General features: G+C 36.1%; 1 protein-coding gene across 1 annotated transcript in view; it reads left to right on the top strand.

Annotated features, from left to right (window-relative positions):
• Nucleotides 1-17421, top strand: part of LOC110337918 (zinc finger protein OZF-like) — a 37643-nt gene extending 20222 nt beyond the window's left edge. Inside the window, 5 exon segments of the mRNA XM_029532875.1 lie at nt 12493-12560; nt 14543-14753; nt 14966-15092; nt 15884-17314; nt 17317-17421. Coding sequence (XP_029388735.1) covers nt 14676-14753; nt 14966-15092; nt 15884-17314; nt 17317-17372 — 1692 coding nt within the window. The 5' untranslated portion in view covers nt 12493-12560; nt 14543-14675 and the 3' untranslated portion in view covers nt 17373-17421.
• Nucleotides 17422-18395: the final 974 nt, after the last annotated feature.

Below are 18395 nucleotides of genomic sequence, written 5' to 3'. Positions count from 1 at the left end.
TGGAGAGGGGATACCAAAACATCAGATATTATCTGGATGCATGTAGCATGACCACAAAAGTTCCAATGGGTGGAGACTCTGGATGCCTGCGACATTGTAGCTGAGTGGTCTGGGAATAATTGTTCTTAACTTCTCTGAGATTACAAAGATGCTCAATGAGCATAGGGTGTAGTGTTGTAGGTAGTGGTGCTGAGTGTGTTGGAGGGTTTATCTGGGTGTCTTTAGGAGCCTTGGTCCTAATTTGTGGTTCTTTGTCTTCTATAGACAATGAAGTCGCTTAGATTGAAGAGAGGGATACAGTGGGAAGGAATGTCAGGGACTAACTTCTTCCTAATTAGATCAATTGGTTTTTCTAAAGAGTCCGAGTTAGCTTGTGGAAAATTATCAGAGGCTTCCTTCTCATTTGATTGTTTCCCTCTATCTCCCTGATCTTCTTCCTCTAATTTATCATCCTGATGCTTGGGATGTTTTCTTAAACACTGCTGAATGTCAGCTTTTATGCGGAGGAAGGAGAGCAGCAAAAGATAGCCTTTCTGGACTTCCTTTTTACAACTCAGGTATTTAATGAGGATTAAGACTTTTAGGTTGGAAATATTACCCACAGGACCCATGGTGTGAGTTGAAGCACCTCATTGAAGAATTCCTGACCCTTCTTTTGTGAGACTTTAAATCTTGATTTAAGTAAGGCTTTAAAGAAACTAATTTGGAATTCTCCATTATAGAAAAGAGAGGAAGTGCCCCCACTGGTGTTCACTATTCATGAGGCAATTCCCTGCTCAGTTATTGAGAAGACCTATCAAGCATGAGCCCACTGGCAGCTTTAAGAAACTGGCAGCAGTTCTAGGGAGATTTGAATGGTTGCTGTGTAACTTGGTTTTTAATGAGAGGCTAAAAGTTTATTGCCTATACTCAGTCAGGCTGTTGAGTCAAAAAGAGAGCAGGGGATCTTTAGGCAATGTCAGGAAGTCGCCCATATCAAGAGGTGTTCAATTATTTCACAAACTATGTCTGGCCCTTTGAAGGTTCAAACTAAAGATAAAGTGGGGGTGGTGGGAGGGACATGGGGGAGGAAGAATGAGAGGGAGGAAAGAGGTAATGGCTGGCTTATCCTCAGGAGGAAATGCTGTCTCTTCAGCAGGGGGACTCCAAATTTGCTTAATTTTAGGGACTCCTATTTAGGTGCCAGCTGTGGGTGTCCTCTTCCTGGGGGTTTGAGGGAAAGGGGAGCTGAAGTAACAAGCAGGGTTTGAACAGTCATGAGTATGGTGTAAAGCCTTCTGAAAATCAACTTCATTGAATAAGGTATATTACTTCATATATATCATCAGACAAAAGGTATATAAAGGGTTTTGGAGTTACAGGGTGAAAGGGCTATAATTGGTACTGGTCATAACACAGTACCTAATCATTACATAGTAAGAAGGGCTAAGCTGGACTTAAATCATGGAGCACTTATAGAAAGCTCTGTGTAGAGTCATTCTCCAGATGAGGCCAGGCACCTGTTCTTTGAGATATTCTCTCTATAAGTACAGGCAAAAAAGAGAAAACCTCAATGAAAAAGGGTGTGCTCCATTTTGTGCTGCGGTTGGAGAGCTTACAGGACATGGTATTCTGCTATGTAAATGGCATGCTCTTCCAATAGCTATGCAGAATAGAATTTTTTAAAAAAAGAATGTTACAAAATAGCCACCCTCATTAACCATGTATAAAAGAATGAAACTATGTCCAAAACAATGAATTACTGAAATTTATCTGTGCAATTACAATATTGCATAAAAATGGCAATAACTGAAAGTATAAAGAAACAAATTACAGAATTGAGATGTTTAATGGTATCTATTTCACAGAAGAATTCATAAGTACACAGATTTTACTAAGAAGGTAAAAAGGATGCAAGCCAAATAATAGTATAACCATTAAATAACAAAAGACCATGCAAAAATCATGTGAGATAGCCAAAATATTAGTAACACATGTTCCCTGTAGTGGTTTAAATATTCTTGTTCCAGGGAGTGGCACCATTAGGAGGTGTAACCATTTTGGAGTAGATGTGACCCTGTTGGAGTAGGTGCACTACTGTGGGTGTGGCCTTTAAGATTCTTTTCCTAGCTGCCTGCAAGCCAGTCTTCTCCTAGCAGCCGTCAGATTAAGATGTAGATCTCTGAGCTTCTCCTGAACCATACCTGCCTGGATGCTGCCATGCTCCCCACTTCATGACAATGGACTGAACCTCTGAACCTGTAAGCCAGCCCTGATTAAATGCTGTCCTTATAAGAATTGCCTTTGTCATGGTGTCTCTTCACAGCAATAAAATCCTAATTAAGACACATATATTGTCCCATTTCAGAATTTTGCTCTTCATAAACTCTTGATGCTTTCAAAGATTTGAGCATTACATAATGGTGTTTACAAATTTCTCATATTCACAATGAATTCTCTACTGTGGAGCCTTGAGTGTTGACAGGGATAGAGAATGGATAAAAAGGCAGCTTCAATAAAACGCATGTCACATTATTTCCTGTAAAATATTTTCTCCCCAGTATTGACACTAAGATGTTTTCTTAGACATGAAAGGAAGGTAAAAACTTATCCTCAGACATTGCATTTGTAAGGTTTTTCTTCTGCATGAATTCTTTGATGTGTTTCAAATTTGGCTTTCTGGATAAAATATGCTCACCTTATCTACATTCATAAGGTTTCTATTTTGACTGAATTACTGGATGAATTCTAAGAGAAGATTCAATAGTAAAGGATTTGTCACACTTGCTATATTGTATGGTTTCTCTCCTATAAGTATTCTCCGATATATGTAAAGAGATCAGGCACTTATAAAGGATTGTTCACATTTATCACATCTGTAAAGGTTTCTCTCCTTTCACTAATGTTTTCTTTTTTCTTTTTTTAATCATAGAAGAGTTTATTTAAAAACAGTTCTTTCTCATGCATATAATTCTGCCACTTATTAGTGACAAATCAAACATACTAATGAGATGTCTATGTACAATTATTTTTACATAAAGAATTAAATTGCAGCCTAATATTTGATACCGTAGAACATATACCGCCCTTGTAGGCTCTCAGAGTTGGCCAATATTTTGATTTACTTTTTTATTTATTGGATATTTTATTTATTTACAATTCAAATGTTTTCCTCTTTCCAGGTCACACCTTTGGAAACCCCCACTCTATCTCCCCTCTCCCTGCCTCTATGAGGGTGCTTGCACACCCACCCATACACTCTCAACTTCCCTCCCTGGCATTCCCCTATACTGGGGCATCGAACACCCTCAGGCCCAAGGGCCTATCCTCCCACTGATGTCTAACCAGGACATCCACTGCCACATAGGTGGCCAGTGCCATGGGTCTCACCATGTGTTATCTTTGGTTGGTAGTCCAGGCCCAGGGAGCTCTGAGGAGTCTGGTCTGTTAACACTGTTGATCCCTCCATGTGGCTACAAACCCCCTCAGGTCCTTCAGTCCCTTCTTCAATTCCTCCATCGGGGACCTCACACTGTCCAATGGTTGGCTGCGAGCATCTGCCTCTTTATTTATCAGGCTCTCTCAGAGCTTCTCAGGAGACAGCCATATCATGTTTCTGTCAGCAAGCACTTCTCAGCATCCACAAAAGCTTCCAGGTTTGGTGGCTGTATATGGGATGGATATGCAGGCAGAGCAGTCTCTAGATGGCCTTCCCTTTAGTCTCTGATCCACATTTTGTCTCCATATTTCTTCCTGTGAGTATTTTGATACCCTTCTAAGAAGCACTGAAGAATCTACATTTTGGTCTTGGCTCTTCTTTGGCTTTATATGATCTGTGCATTGTAACTTTCCAAAGTTTTGGGCTAATATCCACATATCAGTGAGTATATACCTTGTGTGTTCTTTTGTGACTGAGTTACCTCTCACAGGATATTTTGAAGTTCCATCCATTTGCCTATGAATTTCATGAAGTCATTATTTTTAATAGAAATGAGTAGTATTCTATTACATAAATGTACCACATTTTTCTGTATTCATTCATCTGGTGAGGATAATCTAGCTTGTTTCCAGCTTCTGGCTATTACAAATATGGCTGCTATGAACATAGTGGACCATGTTTCCTTATTACATATTGGAGCATCTTCTGGGTATATACTCAGGAATGGTATAGCTGAGTCCTCAGGCAGCACTATTTCCAATTTTCTGAGGAACTGCCAAATTACATTTCTAGAGTACAATCCCAGCAGCAGTGGAGGAATATTCCTCTTTCTCCACATCCTTGCCATTATCTGCTGTCACCTGATTTTTGATCTTAGCCATTCTGACCAGTATGAGGTGGAATCTCAGGGTTGTTTTGATTTGCATTTCCCTGATGACTAAGGATGTTGAACATTTCTTTAGGTGCTTCTCAGCCATTCAATATTCCTCGATCGAGAATTCTTTATGTAGCTCTGTACCCCATTTTTAATAGGGTTATTTGGTTCTCTGGAGTCTAACTTCTTGAGGTCTTTGTATATATTGGATATTAGCTCTCTATCAGATGTAGGGTTAGTAAAGATCTTTTCCCAATCTGTTGGTGGTTGCCATTTTGTCCTATTAACACTGTCCTTTGTCTTAGAGAAGATTTGTAATTTTATGAGAGCCCATTTGTCAATTCTTGATCTTAGAGCATAGGCTATTGATGTTCTTTCCAGGAAACTTTCCCCTGTGCCCATGTGCTCGAGGCTCTTCCCCACTTTCTTTTTTATTAATTTCAGTGTATCAGGTTTTATGTGGAGGTCCTTGTATACTATCATATCATCTGCAAATAGTGATATTTTGACTTCTTCCTTTCAAATTTCAATCCCTTTGACCTCCTTTTGTTATCTAGTTGCTCTAGCTACTTCTTCAAGTACTATGTTGAATAGATAGGGAGAGAGAGAGGTCAGGCTTCTCTAGTCCCTGATTTTAGTGGGATTGCTTCAAGTTTCTCTCCATTTAGTTTGATGTTGGCTACTGGTTTGCTGTAGATTGCTTTTACTATGTTTAGGTATGGGCCTTGAATTCCTGATGTTTCCAAGACTTTTAACATGAAGAGATGGTGAATTTTGTCAAATGATTTTTAAGCTTCTAATGAGATGATATTGTGGTTTTTATCTTTGAGTTTGTTTCTATAGTGAATTATGATGATGGATTTCCATATATTGAACCATGCCTGCATTCCTGAGATGTAGCCTACCTGATCATGTTGGATGATCATTTTGATCTGTTCTTAGATTCACTTTTCAAGAATTTTATTGAGCAGTTTTCATCGATGTTCATAAGGGATGTTGGTCTGAGGTTCTCTTTCTTTGTTGTTTTTTGTATGGTTTAGGTATCAGAGTAATTGTGGCATCTTAGAATGAATTGGGTAGTGTTCCTTCTGTTTCTATTTTGTGGAATAGTTTGAAGAGTATTGATATTAAGTCTTCTTTGAAGGTCTGAAAGAATTCTGCATTAAAATCATCTAGCCCTGTCCTTTTTTTTTTTTTTTTGGTTGAGAGACTATTAATGACAGCTTCTGTCTGTTTAGGGGATATGGGACTGTTTAGATGGTTTATCTGACTATTCCTTAACTTTGGCATTTGATATCTGTCTAGAAAATTGTCCATTTCATCCAGATTTTTCAGCTTTGTTAAATATAGGCTTTTGTAGTAGGACATGATGATTTTTTTTTAATTTCCTCAGTTTCTGTTGTTATATCTCCCTTTTCATTTCTGATTTTGTTAATCTGGATACTGTCTCTGTGCTTTCTGATTTGTCTGGCTAAGGGTTTATCTATCTTGTTAATTTTCTCAATGAACCAGCTCATAGTTTTGACTAATCTTTGTATAGTTCTTTTTATTTCTATTGGTTGATTTCAGCCCTGTATTTGACTATTTCCTGCCATCTGCTCCTCTTGGTGTATTTGCTTCATTTTGTTCTAGAGCTTTCTGGTATGCTCTTAAACTGCTAGAGTATGTTCTTTCCAGTTTCTTTATGGAGTCATTGAGAGGTATGAGTTTTCCTCTTCTCACTGCTTTCATTGCGTCCCATAAGCTTGGGTACGTAATTGAGTCCACTGATGTTTAGAGCATCATAATAAGGAACAGTGATTGTTGCTTTCTTGAAAGAATATTACTTTCTTGCTTTTTCTAGGGTGTTGTTTCCCTGCTTGTGTTGTATCCTTTGTAAGGCTGGATTTGTGGAAAGATATTGTGTAATGTGGTTTTGTCATGGAATATATTAGTTTCTCCATCTATGGTAATAGAGAGTTTTGTTGGGTATAGTAGCCTGGGCTGGCATTTGTGTTCTCTTAGGGTCTATATGTGATCTGCCTGGGATCTTCTAGCTTCCATGGTCTCTGGTAAGAAGTCTGGTGTAATTCTGATAGTTCTGCCTTTAAATGTTACTTGAAATTTTCCCCTTACTGCTTTTAATATTCTTTCTGTTTTGTGCATTTGGTGTTTTGATTATTTTGTGACAGGGGGAATTTCTTTTCTGGTCCAATCGATTTGGAGTTCTGTAGACCTCTTGTGTGTTCATGGGCTTCTCTATGTTTAGGTTAGGGAAGTTTCCTTCTATAATTTTGTTGAAGATTTTTACTGGCCCTTTAAGTTGAGACTCTTTAGTCTCTTCTATATCTATTATCCTTAGATTTGGTCTTCTCATTGTGTCCTGGATTTCCTGGATGTTTTGGGTTATGAGCTTTTTGAAGTTTGCATTTTTTTTTACTGTTATGTCAATGTTTTCTATGATATCTTCTGCACCTGAGATTCTCTCTTCTATCTCTTGCATTTTGTTGGTGATGCTTGCATCTATGCCTCCTGATCTGTTTCCTAGGTTTTCTATCTCCAGGGTTGTCTCTCTTTGTGATTTCTTTATTATTTCTATTTCCATTTTTACATCCTGTATGGTTTTGTTTAATTCCTTCACCTGTTTGTGTTTTCCTGTAATTCTTTAAGGGACTTTTGTGTTTCCTTTTTAAGATCTTCTACCTGTTTACCTGTGTTCTCTTGTATTTCTTTAAGGGAGTTATTTATGTCCTTCTTAAATTTCTCTATCATGTCATGACATGTGATTTTTAAATCAGAGGCTTGCTTTTGTTGTGTGAGGGGGTAACCACGGTTTGCTTTAGTGGGAGAACTAGGTTCTGATGATTCCAACTAACCTTGGTTCCTGTTGCTTGCCATTCACCACCTGGTTATCTGGGGTGTTAGCTAGTCTTTCTGTCTTTGACTGTGGCTTGTCTGTCCTGTAAGCCTGTATGTCAGTACTCCTGGTAGGCCAATTCTCTATGAGAGGAATTTAGGTGTGGAGACCTGTGGTACAGTGTCAGTTCTGGGGTGCAGACAGAGACCAAAAGGATCCTGTCCCCAGCTGATCTTTGGTTTCTGTGTCCTGATGGCTCTGTGGGGGTCCTTCTTGGACCAGGGGTTTGAAGAGAAGTAGTTGTCTTACCTGTGCTCACAGGTGTGTAGACACTCCTGTGAGACCAGCTCTCTCCTGGCAGTATTTGTGTATGTAGCTGTGTGGCACAGGATCAGCTCTGGGCACAGATGGGACACTGGGATACTCCTTTCCCAGGCAGCTCCTTAGTTTGTGTCCTGAGGGTTCTGGGTGGGTTCCTCTGAGCAGCAGTGGTGATCATACATGCACTTACAGGCCTGCCCACACTCTTGGGAGGCTCAATCCCTCCTGGCAATATTTTGATATGAAGCCCTGTGGCAGAGGATCTGCTCCAGGCGCTGATGAAAATTGGGAGCCCGCATATTCTAACTCTCGGTCTTTTAAAAAAATTTTGTGGTTTGGATATTAAGTTGACTGTGGCTTCATAAAATGAATTTGGCAGTGTTCTTTCTGTTTCAATTTTGTAAAATAATTTGAGTAGTATTGCATAAAACTTTTTACGAATGGAATTGTGTACTAAAACTGTCTGGCCTTTGGATTTTTTGTTTGTTTGTTTGTTTATTTGTTTGAGATACTTTTAGTGACTATTTCTTTTTCATCAGTAATAAAGACCTCTTTAAATTGTTTATCTGATCTTGGTTTAATTTTTATATGTGGTATCTATTAAAGAAATTAACCATTTCATTTAGATTTTCCAATTTTATTGAGTACAAGTTTTTAAGTGATGACCTAATGATTTCTTTGTTTCCTTGTTATCTATTTTTATGTCTCCTGTTACGTTTCTGATTTTGTTAATTGGGATATTCTATCTTCATTTTTCTAGTTAGTTTGGATACTGGTTTATCCTGTTGATTTTCTCAAATAATGAACTCTGTTATTGATTCTTTGATTTGTCTTTTCTCTTTCTATTATATTGATTTTGGACCTCAATTTGATTGTTCCTTGCAACCTATTCCTCTTGTATGTAATTACTTCCTTTTTAAAAGAGCTTATACGTGTGCTGTTAAGTTGCTATCATAAGATATCTACAACTTCTTGATATATCCATTGTCTGTTATGAACTGTCCTGTTTCCACCACTTACATTGTGTCTCATGAATTTGGGTGTATTGTGTATTTTTATTGAATTCTAGAAAGTCTTTATTCTTAAATATCTGACTTAGAAACATGAAAATACAGAAACATTCTATATAGGATCTCCAGTAATATGAGAGAAAGTGGTCCGAATTAGATTATAGGGAATGGTACTTTTAGAAGATGTGGCTTTGTTGAAATAGGTTTGGCTTGTTGGAAGCATATTTCAGTGGAGGTTGGCTTTGAAATTTCATGAGCTTAGGCCAAGCCTAGTGGTTTACGGTCTCTTCCCCCTGATTATTGACCCAGATGTCAAACTCTCAGCCACCTGTCCAGTTTTGCATCTGCCTGCATACCACCATGCTTCCTTCCATGTTAGTAATTGACTAAACTTCTGAATATGTAAGGCAATTCCATTTAAATGTTTTCCTTTATCAGAGTTGCCATGGACGTGGAGTCTCTTCACAACAGTAAACTCTAACTAAGACAACATTTGTCAGGGACCTCCTTTCTCAAAACACAGCATTGTTTCACCATCTAATTATCTTGCCTTCTGCATGGTACACAGTTAAGGTATGTATCAGAAAGTTTTTGTTTATTCTTCTGATCATCCACAAAAGGATATTTCATCATCAACAGCAACAACAAGCCTCTGCTGAGAGTGTCATTCTGGAGAATTGTTAGTTTAATAATGGTAACAAATATAACCAGAAATTGGTAATTGGATATTTTCAGTATTACAACAATCTCTATTAGCTTTAATTGTATTCATTTTCCACTGAATCTTCACATATTTGGTAAATATGGGCAAGTCTTGAATCAAAGGCCCAAAGCATTTTTCCCATCAGTGGGTGAATACCCAAGAGAAGTCTTATACACATAATGATCTTGGGAATGATTTATGAATCCTCACAATGCATACTTTTTTTAACACAAATGATACTACAGAAAATTGTAATAAATGCTGATGTATTAATCACAAATATTATTCTATTGACACATTAAATCTGAACTATCATAAAAAGTTTGCAATTGGAGACGGACTTTATGAGTATAGAGACTGACAAGTGCTTTAATTTGTATTCAAGCATCAAAGTCCAATAAGAAACCCACTCTAGACAACAATGCACAAAAGACGAGAGTGATAACTATCTTGATACTAAGTACAACTTATGATAAAAACAAATCTATATTGGAAAGAAAACCTACCAATGCAGGAAATTCAACAACAATGGACTGGCTTCCAGAGAGAACATGACAGGGATAGGCTCCCAGCATTCCCAGAAACTGAAAGCCATCGACAAATGTTTTCCTTTATGAGATGTGTAGTGGTCATAGAGTCTCTTCACATAGACTCTTCTCCTAGCTGCCTATGAGACAGTCTTCTGTTTGCCTTCAGAACAAGATATAGAACTCTCAGCTCCTCCAGCGCTATGCCTGGCTGTACAATGCTATCCTTCCTACTATGATGATAATGGACTGAGCTTTTGAACCTATAAGACTGCACCTGTTAAATATCCTTTATAAAAGTTGCCTTGTTCTTGGCATCTTTTCACAGCAATGGAAACCCTGAGTCATGCATGTACCAGTACATCAGTCATAGATTTCCTTCTTGAGCCTATAATTTTTCCAGTCATTGACTTTTGTCCAGCTTCCGATGCCAGCTATGTCACGCCTTACCTAACAGGTTGATTTTGCAGCAATAGGGGTCAGCATCAATGGATATCCAATGCTGATTTTTTTTTTTTTTTGCACAGTAGTCTTTTGGTCAGTTTGAATGCTACACCATCATCTCCAAGACATTTTTAGACAAAAAGTAGCTGCTGAATTCTCAGCAAATTCCCTAGGGATGTATAAAACCAAGTTATATATTCTTGTATTTTGATGTAGCTTATTATGAGTATTATCAGAGTGGACCATTCTTGTAGAAAGTAGTTTTTGAATTGAAGAATTATGTTTCCCAAATTACATAATTTAGGAAAATATGCCTTTCTCATTTTCTTATTTGACACATTATAAATGTTCTAAGTCTTATTACTAGATCTTTGTAAGCACATATGCACTGTGATAAGTTAATGTGGAGACATTGTACATCCTATCTTTCTTCTGAGTTCTAGTCTTCCAATTTTGTAGTAACAATTTCAGGATGTTGGCTACTATCTTGATTATGCTGATGTCTGTTCCTTCTGTTCTCATATTCCTCAGCACTTTCACAGTGAGCCTATGTGATAATTTGCCCAAGGCCTTTCATGGATATGTTGACATGGTTATGTGTCTCTCTCACTTACTGTACATATTTTGTGCTTGAGTTCCCTGGTTTGCAGGTGTTGAAATGGTCTTGCATTCTTGGCATGAAATCAACTTGAGTTCCCTTTCTGTATACATTAGAGAGAATATCTTTGTCAATGTACATCTTTGCAACTGGTCTATGATTGTTTTCTTTTTAAATAATTTTTTGCTTATCTACTTTCAGTATCAAAGTAAAGCCGGGTTTCTGTTTGTCTACATAATATGCCTTTTCATTCTGTATTCTGCAGTATTCACTTTGCAAGATTATTTTAGGTTTTGCTAAAAGAATTGAAGTATTCATTGCTAATTATGTCCAGTCCTTAGACACTGTCAGTGGAAATACTGTGTCAGCACTTCTTCACTGCTGGGCCTAGTTTTATGGCATAATTGTTTGATTTTCACTTGTTTCTAGGAAATCATATTTTCATTCTCAATTCTCAATAATTATGTATGACTTTTATCAACCATCTTCTATTTCCTGTTGTCACAATAAACTACTGGGGTAATGGCATAGAAAGAGACCATCTAAGCATCAGTTAAATGTCGGGAAAACTATCTGACATGAGAGAAATATACATCAATATAATACATAAAATGAGTTGCATATATACTAATATCATGGTTATGACAATATTGTGTAGTAATAGTATTTCAACATTCAGAATGAGTCCTTGTTTTTGAGACATGCTTAAACATAATGTATATGTGTATGTATGTATCTATTCATATATTTTTATGCCAGGCTGTGAGTGTATATGTATAGGTATATATGACAGAAGTCCCATGTTACACATTCTTCCTTTCATTGGAACTACAAGGGTCATTATCATAGAGGAAGCCCATAAATCCAGGAACTAAAGGCTCTCACTGGAGTCATATTTATTACTGATTTGGAACCTGAGAACTGCCTGAAACAGTACCAAGTCACAGACATATGCATGTTCAGTAAGATGTTTCCAGTGGTGATAGGATTTTGACAGATTTGATGTAATGAGTGAATCATTCCAAGGGTATACTCTGAAATGATTCACTTTATATCTATGTACAACCTCTTATGTTTAGCAGCCATCAGAGAAGTTCGCCATGCCCAACACTTGATGATTCTGCATTGACATTACCTAGAAAAGTTGTTCTCAACTTGTGGGTCATGATCTCATGGGGGTCAATTGACCGTTTCACAGGGGTCACCTAACAGTACTATAAAACACATATTTCTAATGGTTTTAGGAACTGTTGTATCGGTCTACAGGTGGGTCTGCCATATCAACTTATTTGATCCTGTTACTGTTTTGAAAGGTCCCATTAAAAATGTGGAGAACTATTTAGAACATTTAGCATAAGAATATTCCATTCAAAGAGAGATATTGGATTCTAGTGTGATGGCTAATGAAACTCTATTTACTTTTAGGTATCCATCATAGTACCCACTAGCTATTTGTCCCTAATTCTGGTCTTTGAATGATTAGTTCCCAATAATAACCCTGAGTACTAGTGTTTTGCAGCAAGTATACATATGTTTTGAGCTTTTTATCCACTGAGGTTTGAAAAAGGCCTGAGATTGTAGTCATTTTTCTTGCCTTATTAAATATACCATTTCATTCTCTTTTGTCTGTAAGAATTTTGACAAGTTTTCTGGTATTATTTCCATTTTTGTATCTTTTCATATGGATTAGCATTGTCTATAATGAAGTTGTATTAATTTTGGCTTTTAATTTTTGAAACCTTGATGTGAAATTTCAATAAGGATTCCAGTCAGAAACTTAAAGAAGAACAAGAAGAAAGATGAATGCTTCTCTAGTAAATACTCCCCAGGTCAGTGTCCTATCCACATTTCTTTGAAAATTACTTTTATTATTTAAACCATTCAAGACTTTATTTCTCTCGCTCTGGTAAGCCTATCTAAAGTGTTTTCTGTAATTTATCTTTGATTTTCTCCAATAATGAAAATTAAGACTTTTGATCTTTCACTTATAATGGAATAAACACAGCCTTGTCCCATCATATTTTCACTGGATTTAACACTGTAAGTACATACATTTACAAGGACTGAAGACCTGTACTTCTGAAAGAGAATAAATGTATTGTAAATGATGCTCAAAGAATATATTGATGGCTAATTTCTATATTTGATGGACTTGTGTCCTTTAATATTAATGGGAAAGTATGGTCTCATGTGCCACATAAAGTATATTTCAGGATTAGTCAAGTTTTCAGAAACTACCTTGTGACTGTGGATTTGCACATATCTATACACTGACATCACTGAGCAATACATAGAAGAGCAAAATTTATGGAAGAGTAGAAATAGAATATAGTCACTATCTTGAATCCGAATAGTAAATACTTCAGTTCACTAGTGGCAGAGATGATGTAAGGAATATGTGGCATATATATATACATTTTATGTCTCATATTGATCATTGGTGTTCACACATAAAATATTAGAAGAGATTCTGCCCAGTCTCAGTGTGGTAAGTTTGTCAATGTACAGATGAGTATTTTCTCTTTCTCTTTTGTTTCATTTCATTTTTTTAGAAATCTTGTAAACACAACTATCTCTACATTTGTGTGTAGCAACACAGAGTATCACCTTGGTACCAAAGCCACCAAATTTCCCTCTTAATTTGTTCTCTTCTATTATTTAGCCTGAAGAATGTTTTATCCTCACTGTTTTTCCTCTACCCCAAGCTATGTATTATGTGGGTAAAAACTCTGAAATGTTGAGAATTTGTTTCTTGACAATAATTTTTTCAATATATGTGTTAATTTGCATATTTTTGTACTCTGAATGATACATTTTGCCCCTCAATCCTTAAGTGCAGCATTACGTCTTTGGAAATGATATCAGGCATGGTAATCAGCTGCAATGGGTTTAGAAAGAAAAGAAAAGAAAAGTTAAAATTGCAAGATTCAGATCTTCAGTTGACTCAACCTCATAAACAATAGTGTTTGTAAATTTTCTGAACAATTAGTATAATTCTCTCTCAATTTTAAAATCGACTTGGTCTAAGAAAATGGTTCTACTTCATCTGAATGCACCATCTTCTACACCATTTATTTACAGATACATATCCAGTTATTCCACATGGAATTTATGAAATTGTTATTATATATATTACATATGTCAACTCTGAGAAAAATGCTTAATAATTTTAATGCTAATAGTGTTTTTCTATTTACTTTATGGCTTTAAATATAGTCTCATAAAATAACCTTTACAAAGTACTTGATTCTGTGTGTCATTTGAAATGAGGAATGTGTTCTCTGCTATTATACTTCCTTTATGTTTAAAGAAAAAAACTGTGATTCTTAATTCATCCAACAGTTCTGCTTTTCATATTCAAACTTTTTGTTATAGAAAAGATACTGCATTGTAGCTCGGCCTTAGGAAGTCAGCTGAGGATTTTAGGATTGTGTCAAGTGAGTCTCAGCTGCAGACAGGATTTATATAATGTCCATAGTTCAGCAATGCTGAAAGTTGTACTATTTAGAAGGACAGTGTTACTCATTGTAACTTCACCATATGTGATATGACACTGGGATTGTATTTGATAGCAGCCCATACTTTACAAAGGTACATTCCTGCAACTGTGCCTCAAATGTGTATGTTGTATCCTGTAAAGGTTTACTGATTGTGATTCTATTATGTCATTCTGTTTCATAGACATAAAAAATACAATAAAGTATATGACTATCTTAGATAGCATCTTTTTATGCAATTAAATTTTAATGTTCTTTTATTTATGTTGGTACATTTTCCTGAATATATACATGTGTGCTGTGTATTCCTCCAGCCTGTAGAGTTCAGAAGAGATCATTGGATTTCAAAAACTTGGATGAGAAATCTGTTATGAAGTTTCAGGCAGGTGCTGGGAAACAACTTTGGATTATAGAATCTAAACTGCAGACAAATTTTCAAATAATGTTATGATGGTAAGACCTTTACCTGCTGATGAGGTCTTAGAAAACATCAGAAAATTTATGAAGAGGAGAGACCTTATAAATGTAAGCAATATAGTATGTAATTCTATACATTGTATATATAAAAGCAGCAGTCCTGACACATTTTCTACAGTACTTCTAAAAGACGTTTGTCCTTGACTTTTTGCTGTATCTCATTTTTGTCAGAAAATACCTCATATTCTTAGGGATTATTTTAAGCTAAGAAAACACTTTTGTCCGGCAGCACATAGTAAACAGGTAATTTTCCATTATAGGGTCTTTTAACATTCAAGGATGTGGCTGTGGACTTCTCAGAGGAGGAATGGGAATATCTTGACCCTGCTCAGAGGAGATTGTACTTGAATGTGATGTTGGAGAATTACAGAAATCTATTTTTTGTGGGTAAGAATACTCTTCATGTAGAATTCCTGCTTCATTCTTTAAATTTTCCAATTGTGTATTTACATAAACTCTCTGAAATGTCTACAAACTCCCCAAATAAGGGAAATTCTGGTTTCCAACATAAATTTTTTTCATTGTTTTTTTCTTTACATTTCTTTCCATTCTTTGGAAGAGGATCCAGTGTTATATTCTGTGTGACCTTTCTAAGCCTCTTATCTATCTTAATCAGCTGATACAATAGGTTAATTTTAATTCTACTCTTTCATTAAGGTCTTCATTTTATTGTGAATTTGAAAATTGCAGAGGCTTTTAAATAGAGGAATTGCTGGGGATTGTTAGAATTTTGTTCTAATTTATTTACTTTTCAACATGTGGTCTCTGTATGTAGGACTGACACAGCATGGTCTTAATATTGTGAATTCCATGCAAATGTGGATTACATAATGAATTTCTAGCTGACCAAAAATACACAATGTCACTCTGTTACAAAACATAAATAAGAGAACAGAGAAACATTGTTTATATAATCCTACAGAGTTCTTTTCTGCAATTTTCAATCACCCTTTCATCCTACCTTCTACAAAGTACGGTATTTAAGAATTATTAGGCTATTACTGTATGCTGTCATTTCTGATAGATGAGGTTTCAGGTTCTTTAGATCATCCTTGTAATGGATGTGAAACAAGAAAGGCCTCTCTTGAAAGCTTTATCCTTGAAAATGAGTAATTCGCCTTAGTAAACACACTTGTCTTACTTATCCATTAATTCCTGTCATCTGTACACTTTTTCAGAGAATCATCACATATGTGATAAATATGAGAATTTTCAAGACACACAGCATATTGTTGATGACCCTGTGAATATCCATGAGAAGTCTTATAAATGTCATAAGCTTGGCAAAATCATTCATAAATCTACTGAATGTATACCATATAAGACTAACCTTGGGGATACATCTATTAAATCATCGCAACTGAACATACATGAAACTGGAAACACCAGAGAACCTTGCCAGTCTAAAAACTGTATAAACTGTTTAAATTTGTGTTCTGGCATTAGTCTAAATCAAGGAATCCACATAGGAAAGAAAAAAGACAATGATTCAGAAATTGATAAGGGTTTTCATCCTAAACAAAAACTCATGCTGAAACAAACCAATAGTGGAAAGAAATCTTACACATGTAGTGAATGTGCCAAATGTTTCACCAAGAAATGTGACCTTGGTATTCATCAGAGAATTCATGCAGGGGAGAAACCTTACAAGTGTAGTGAATGTATTAAATCTTTTACCCAGAAATGCAATCTTAGAAGACATCAGAGACTTCATACCGGAGAGAAACCTTACAAATGTAGTGAATGTGACCAATGCTTTACTCACCAATGCAGTCTTATTATTCATCAAAGAATTCATACAGGTGAGAAAGCTTACAAATGTAGTGAATGTGACAAATGCTTTACCCACAAAAGTGACCTTAGAAGTCATCAGAGAATTCATACAGGAGAGAAACCTTACAAATGTAGTAAATGTGACAAACATTTTACCACCAAAGGTGAACTTAAAAGTCATCAGAGAATTCATATAGGAGAGAAACCTTACAAATGTAGCGAATGTGGGAAATACTTTACCCAAAAGGGGAGTCTTGTTATTCATCAGAGAATTCATACAGGAGAGAAACCTTACAAGTGTAGTGAATGTGACAAATGCTTTACCCAAAAATGCAGTCTTATTTTTCATCAGAGAATTCATACAGGAGAGAATCCTCACAAATGTAGTGAATGTGACAAATGCTTCACCCTCAAAAGTGATCTTAGAGTTCATCAAAGAATTCACACAGGAGAGAAACCTTACAAATGTAATGAATGTGACATGTCTTTTATCAAGAAATCCAATCTTAGAAGACATCAGAGAATTCATACAGGAGAGAAACCTTACAAATGTAATGAATGTGAAAAATCCTTTACCCACAAATGCAGTCTTAGTATTCATCAGAGAAGTCATACAGGAGAAAGACCTTACAAGTGTAGTGAATGTGACAAATGCTTTACCAACAAAGGCTACCTTGTAAGTCATCAGAGGAATCATACAGGAGAGAAACCTTACAAATGTGATGAATGTGACAAATGTTTTACCCACAAATGCAGTCTTAGTATTCATCAGAGATCTCATACAGAAGAGAAACCTTACATATGTAGTGAATGTGGAAAATTCTTTAGCCATAAATGTAGTCTTCGTACTCATCAGAGAATGCATACAGTAGAGAAAATTTACAAATGAAATGAATGAGACAAATTCTATACCAAGAATATATCAGAGCTTACATATTGGAGAGAAACCTCACAAATGTAATGTATGATGAAAGATCTTTACCTGTATTGCAGGTCCAAGAAAATATCTGAACATTTATAGTGGGAAAAAGTTTCCAACAGACAAAAAAAATGACATGTGATTTATTCAAGCGATATTCTTTGCAACACTTGAGGCTCCACATGGAGAATTCTCATGAATACAAGAAACTTGTGAAAGTCTTTATGTTCAAATCTTATAAGCTATGCTGGGAGAAACACTGAAAATGTGACATTGAATGAAATTTTTCATTGTAACTTTTTAATTGTTTACCCTCAAATATTTCATAATGAAGAGAAAAATGGGAAAGCCAGAAGAATATGGAATTGTGTAACAGTTTCCTGGATACTGAACTAAACCATTGCAAAGGGAAACTGATTAAGGTGGGTAATAACACCTCTCAAAATAGGTAATGAAACCAATACCATTCTGTATATCTCAAATGAAAAACTCAGATATGTTATTGTAGACTGCTGTCTCTATGCAGGAGAGGGCAGGCGAGAGATAAGACTAGACTCTGTGATTTGGCATTGGAAAAGGAAGTTGGACTAAGAGTTTTAGAGTGGGGACAGAGATGGCCAGGGAGGGAGAGAGGAGGACAGAGATGAAGAGACAAGATGGAACTTATTGGAGAGGAAGATGAACCTGATCCACATGGCTTGAAAGTGTCACAGGTACCTATGGATATCATAGAAGAGCTATAGAATAATATAGGCAATTTGCTCCAACTAGGAGTGTAGCTTGTGTATTTATCAATTTAGTTTTGAGTTCTTTGTGTGTGGGCACTTGATGGGGTTGAGAATTTATTAATATAAATCTGAGTGATAAATAGCAAGCCTCTGGTATTTTGACTTTATTGGGTTATGGGGATATGTGACAGCTAGCGACAAGGGGCAGGTGGCTTGGAAGATACAAGCATTTCAGAGACAGGTGAAACAAAACATGGAAGACTGCAACTT

This window comes from Mus pahari, chromosome 21 (genome assembly GCF_900095145.1).
Source record: "Mus pahari chromosome 21, PAHARI_EIJ_v1.1, whole genome shotgun sequence".
NCBI lineage: Eukaryota > Metazoa > Chordata > Mammalia > Rodentia > Muridae > Mus > Mus pahari.
Note: the sequence above shows the minus strand (reverse complement) of the source record. Positions and strands in the feature narration are given on the sequence as shown.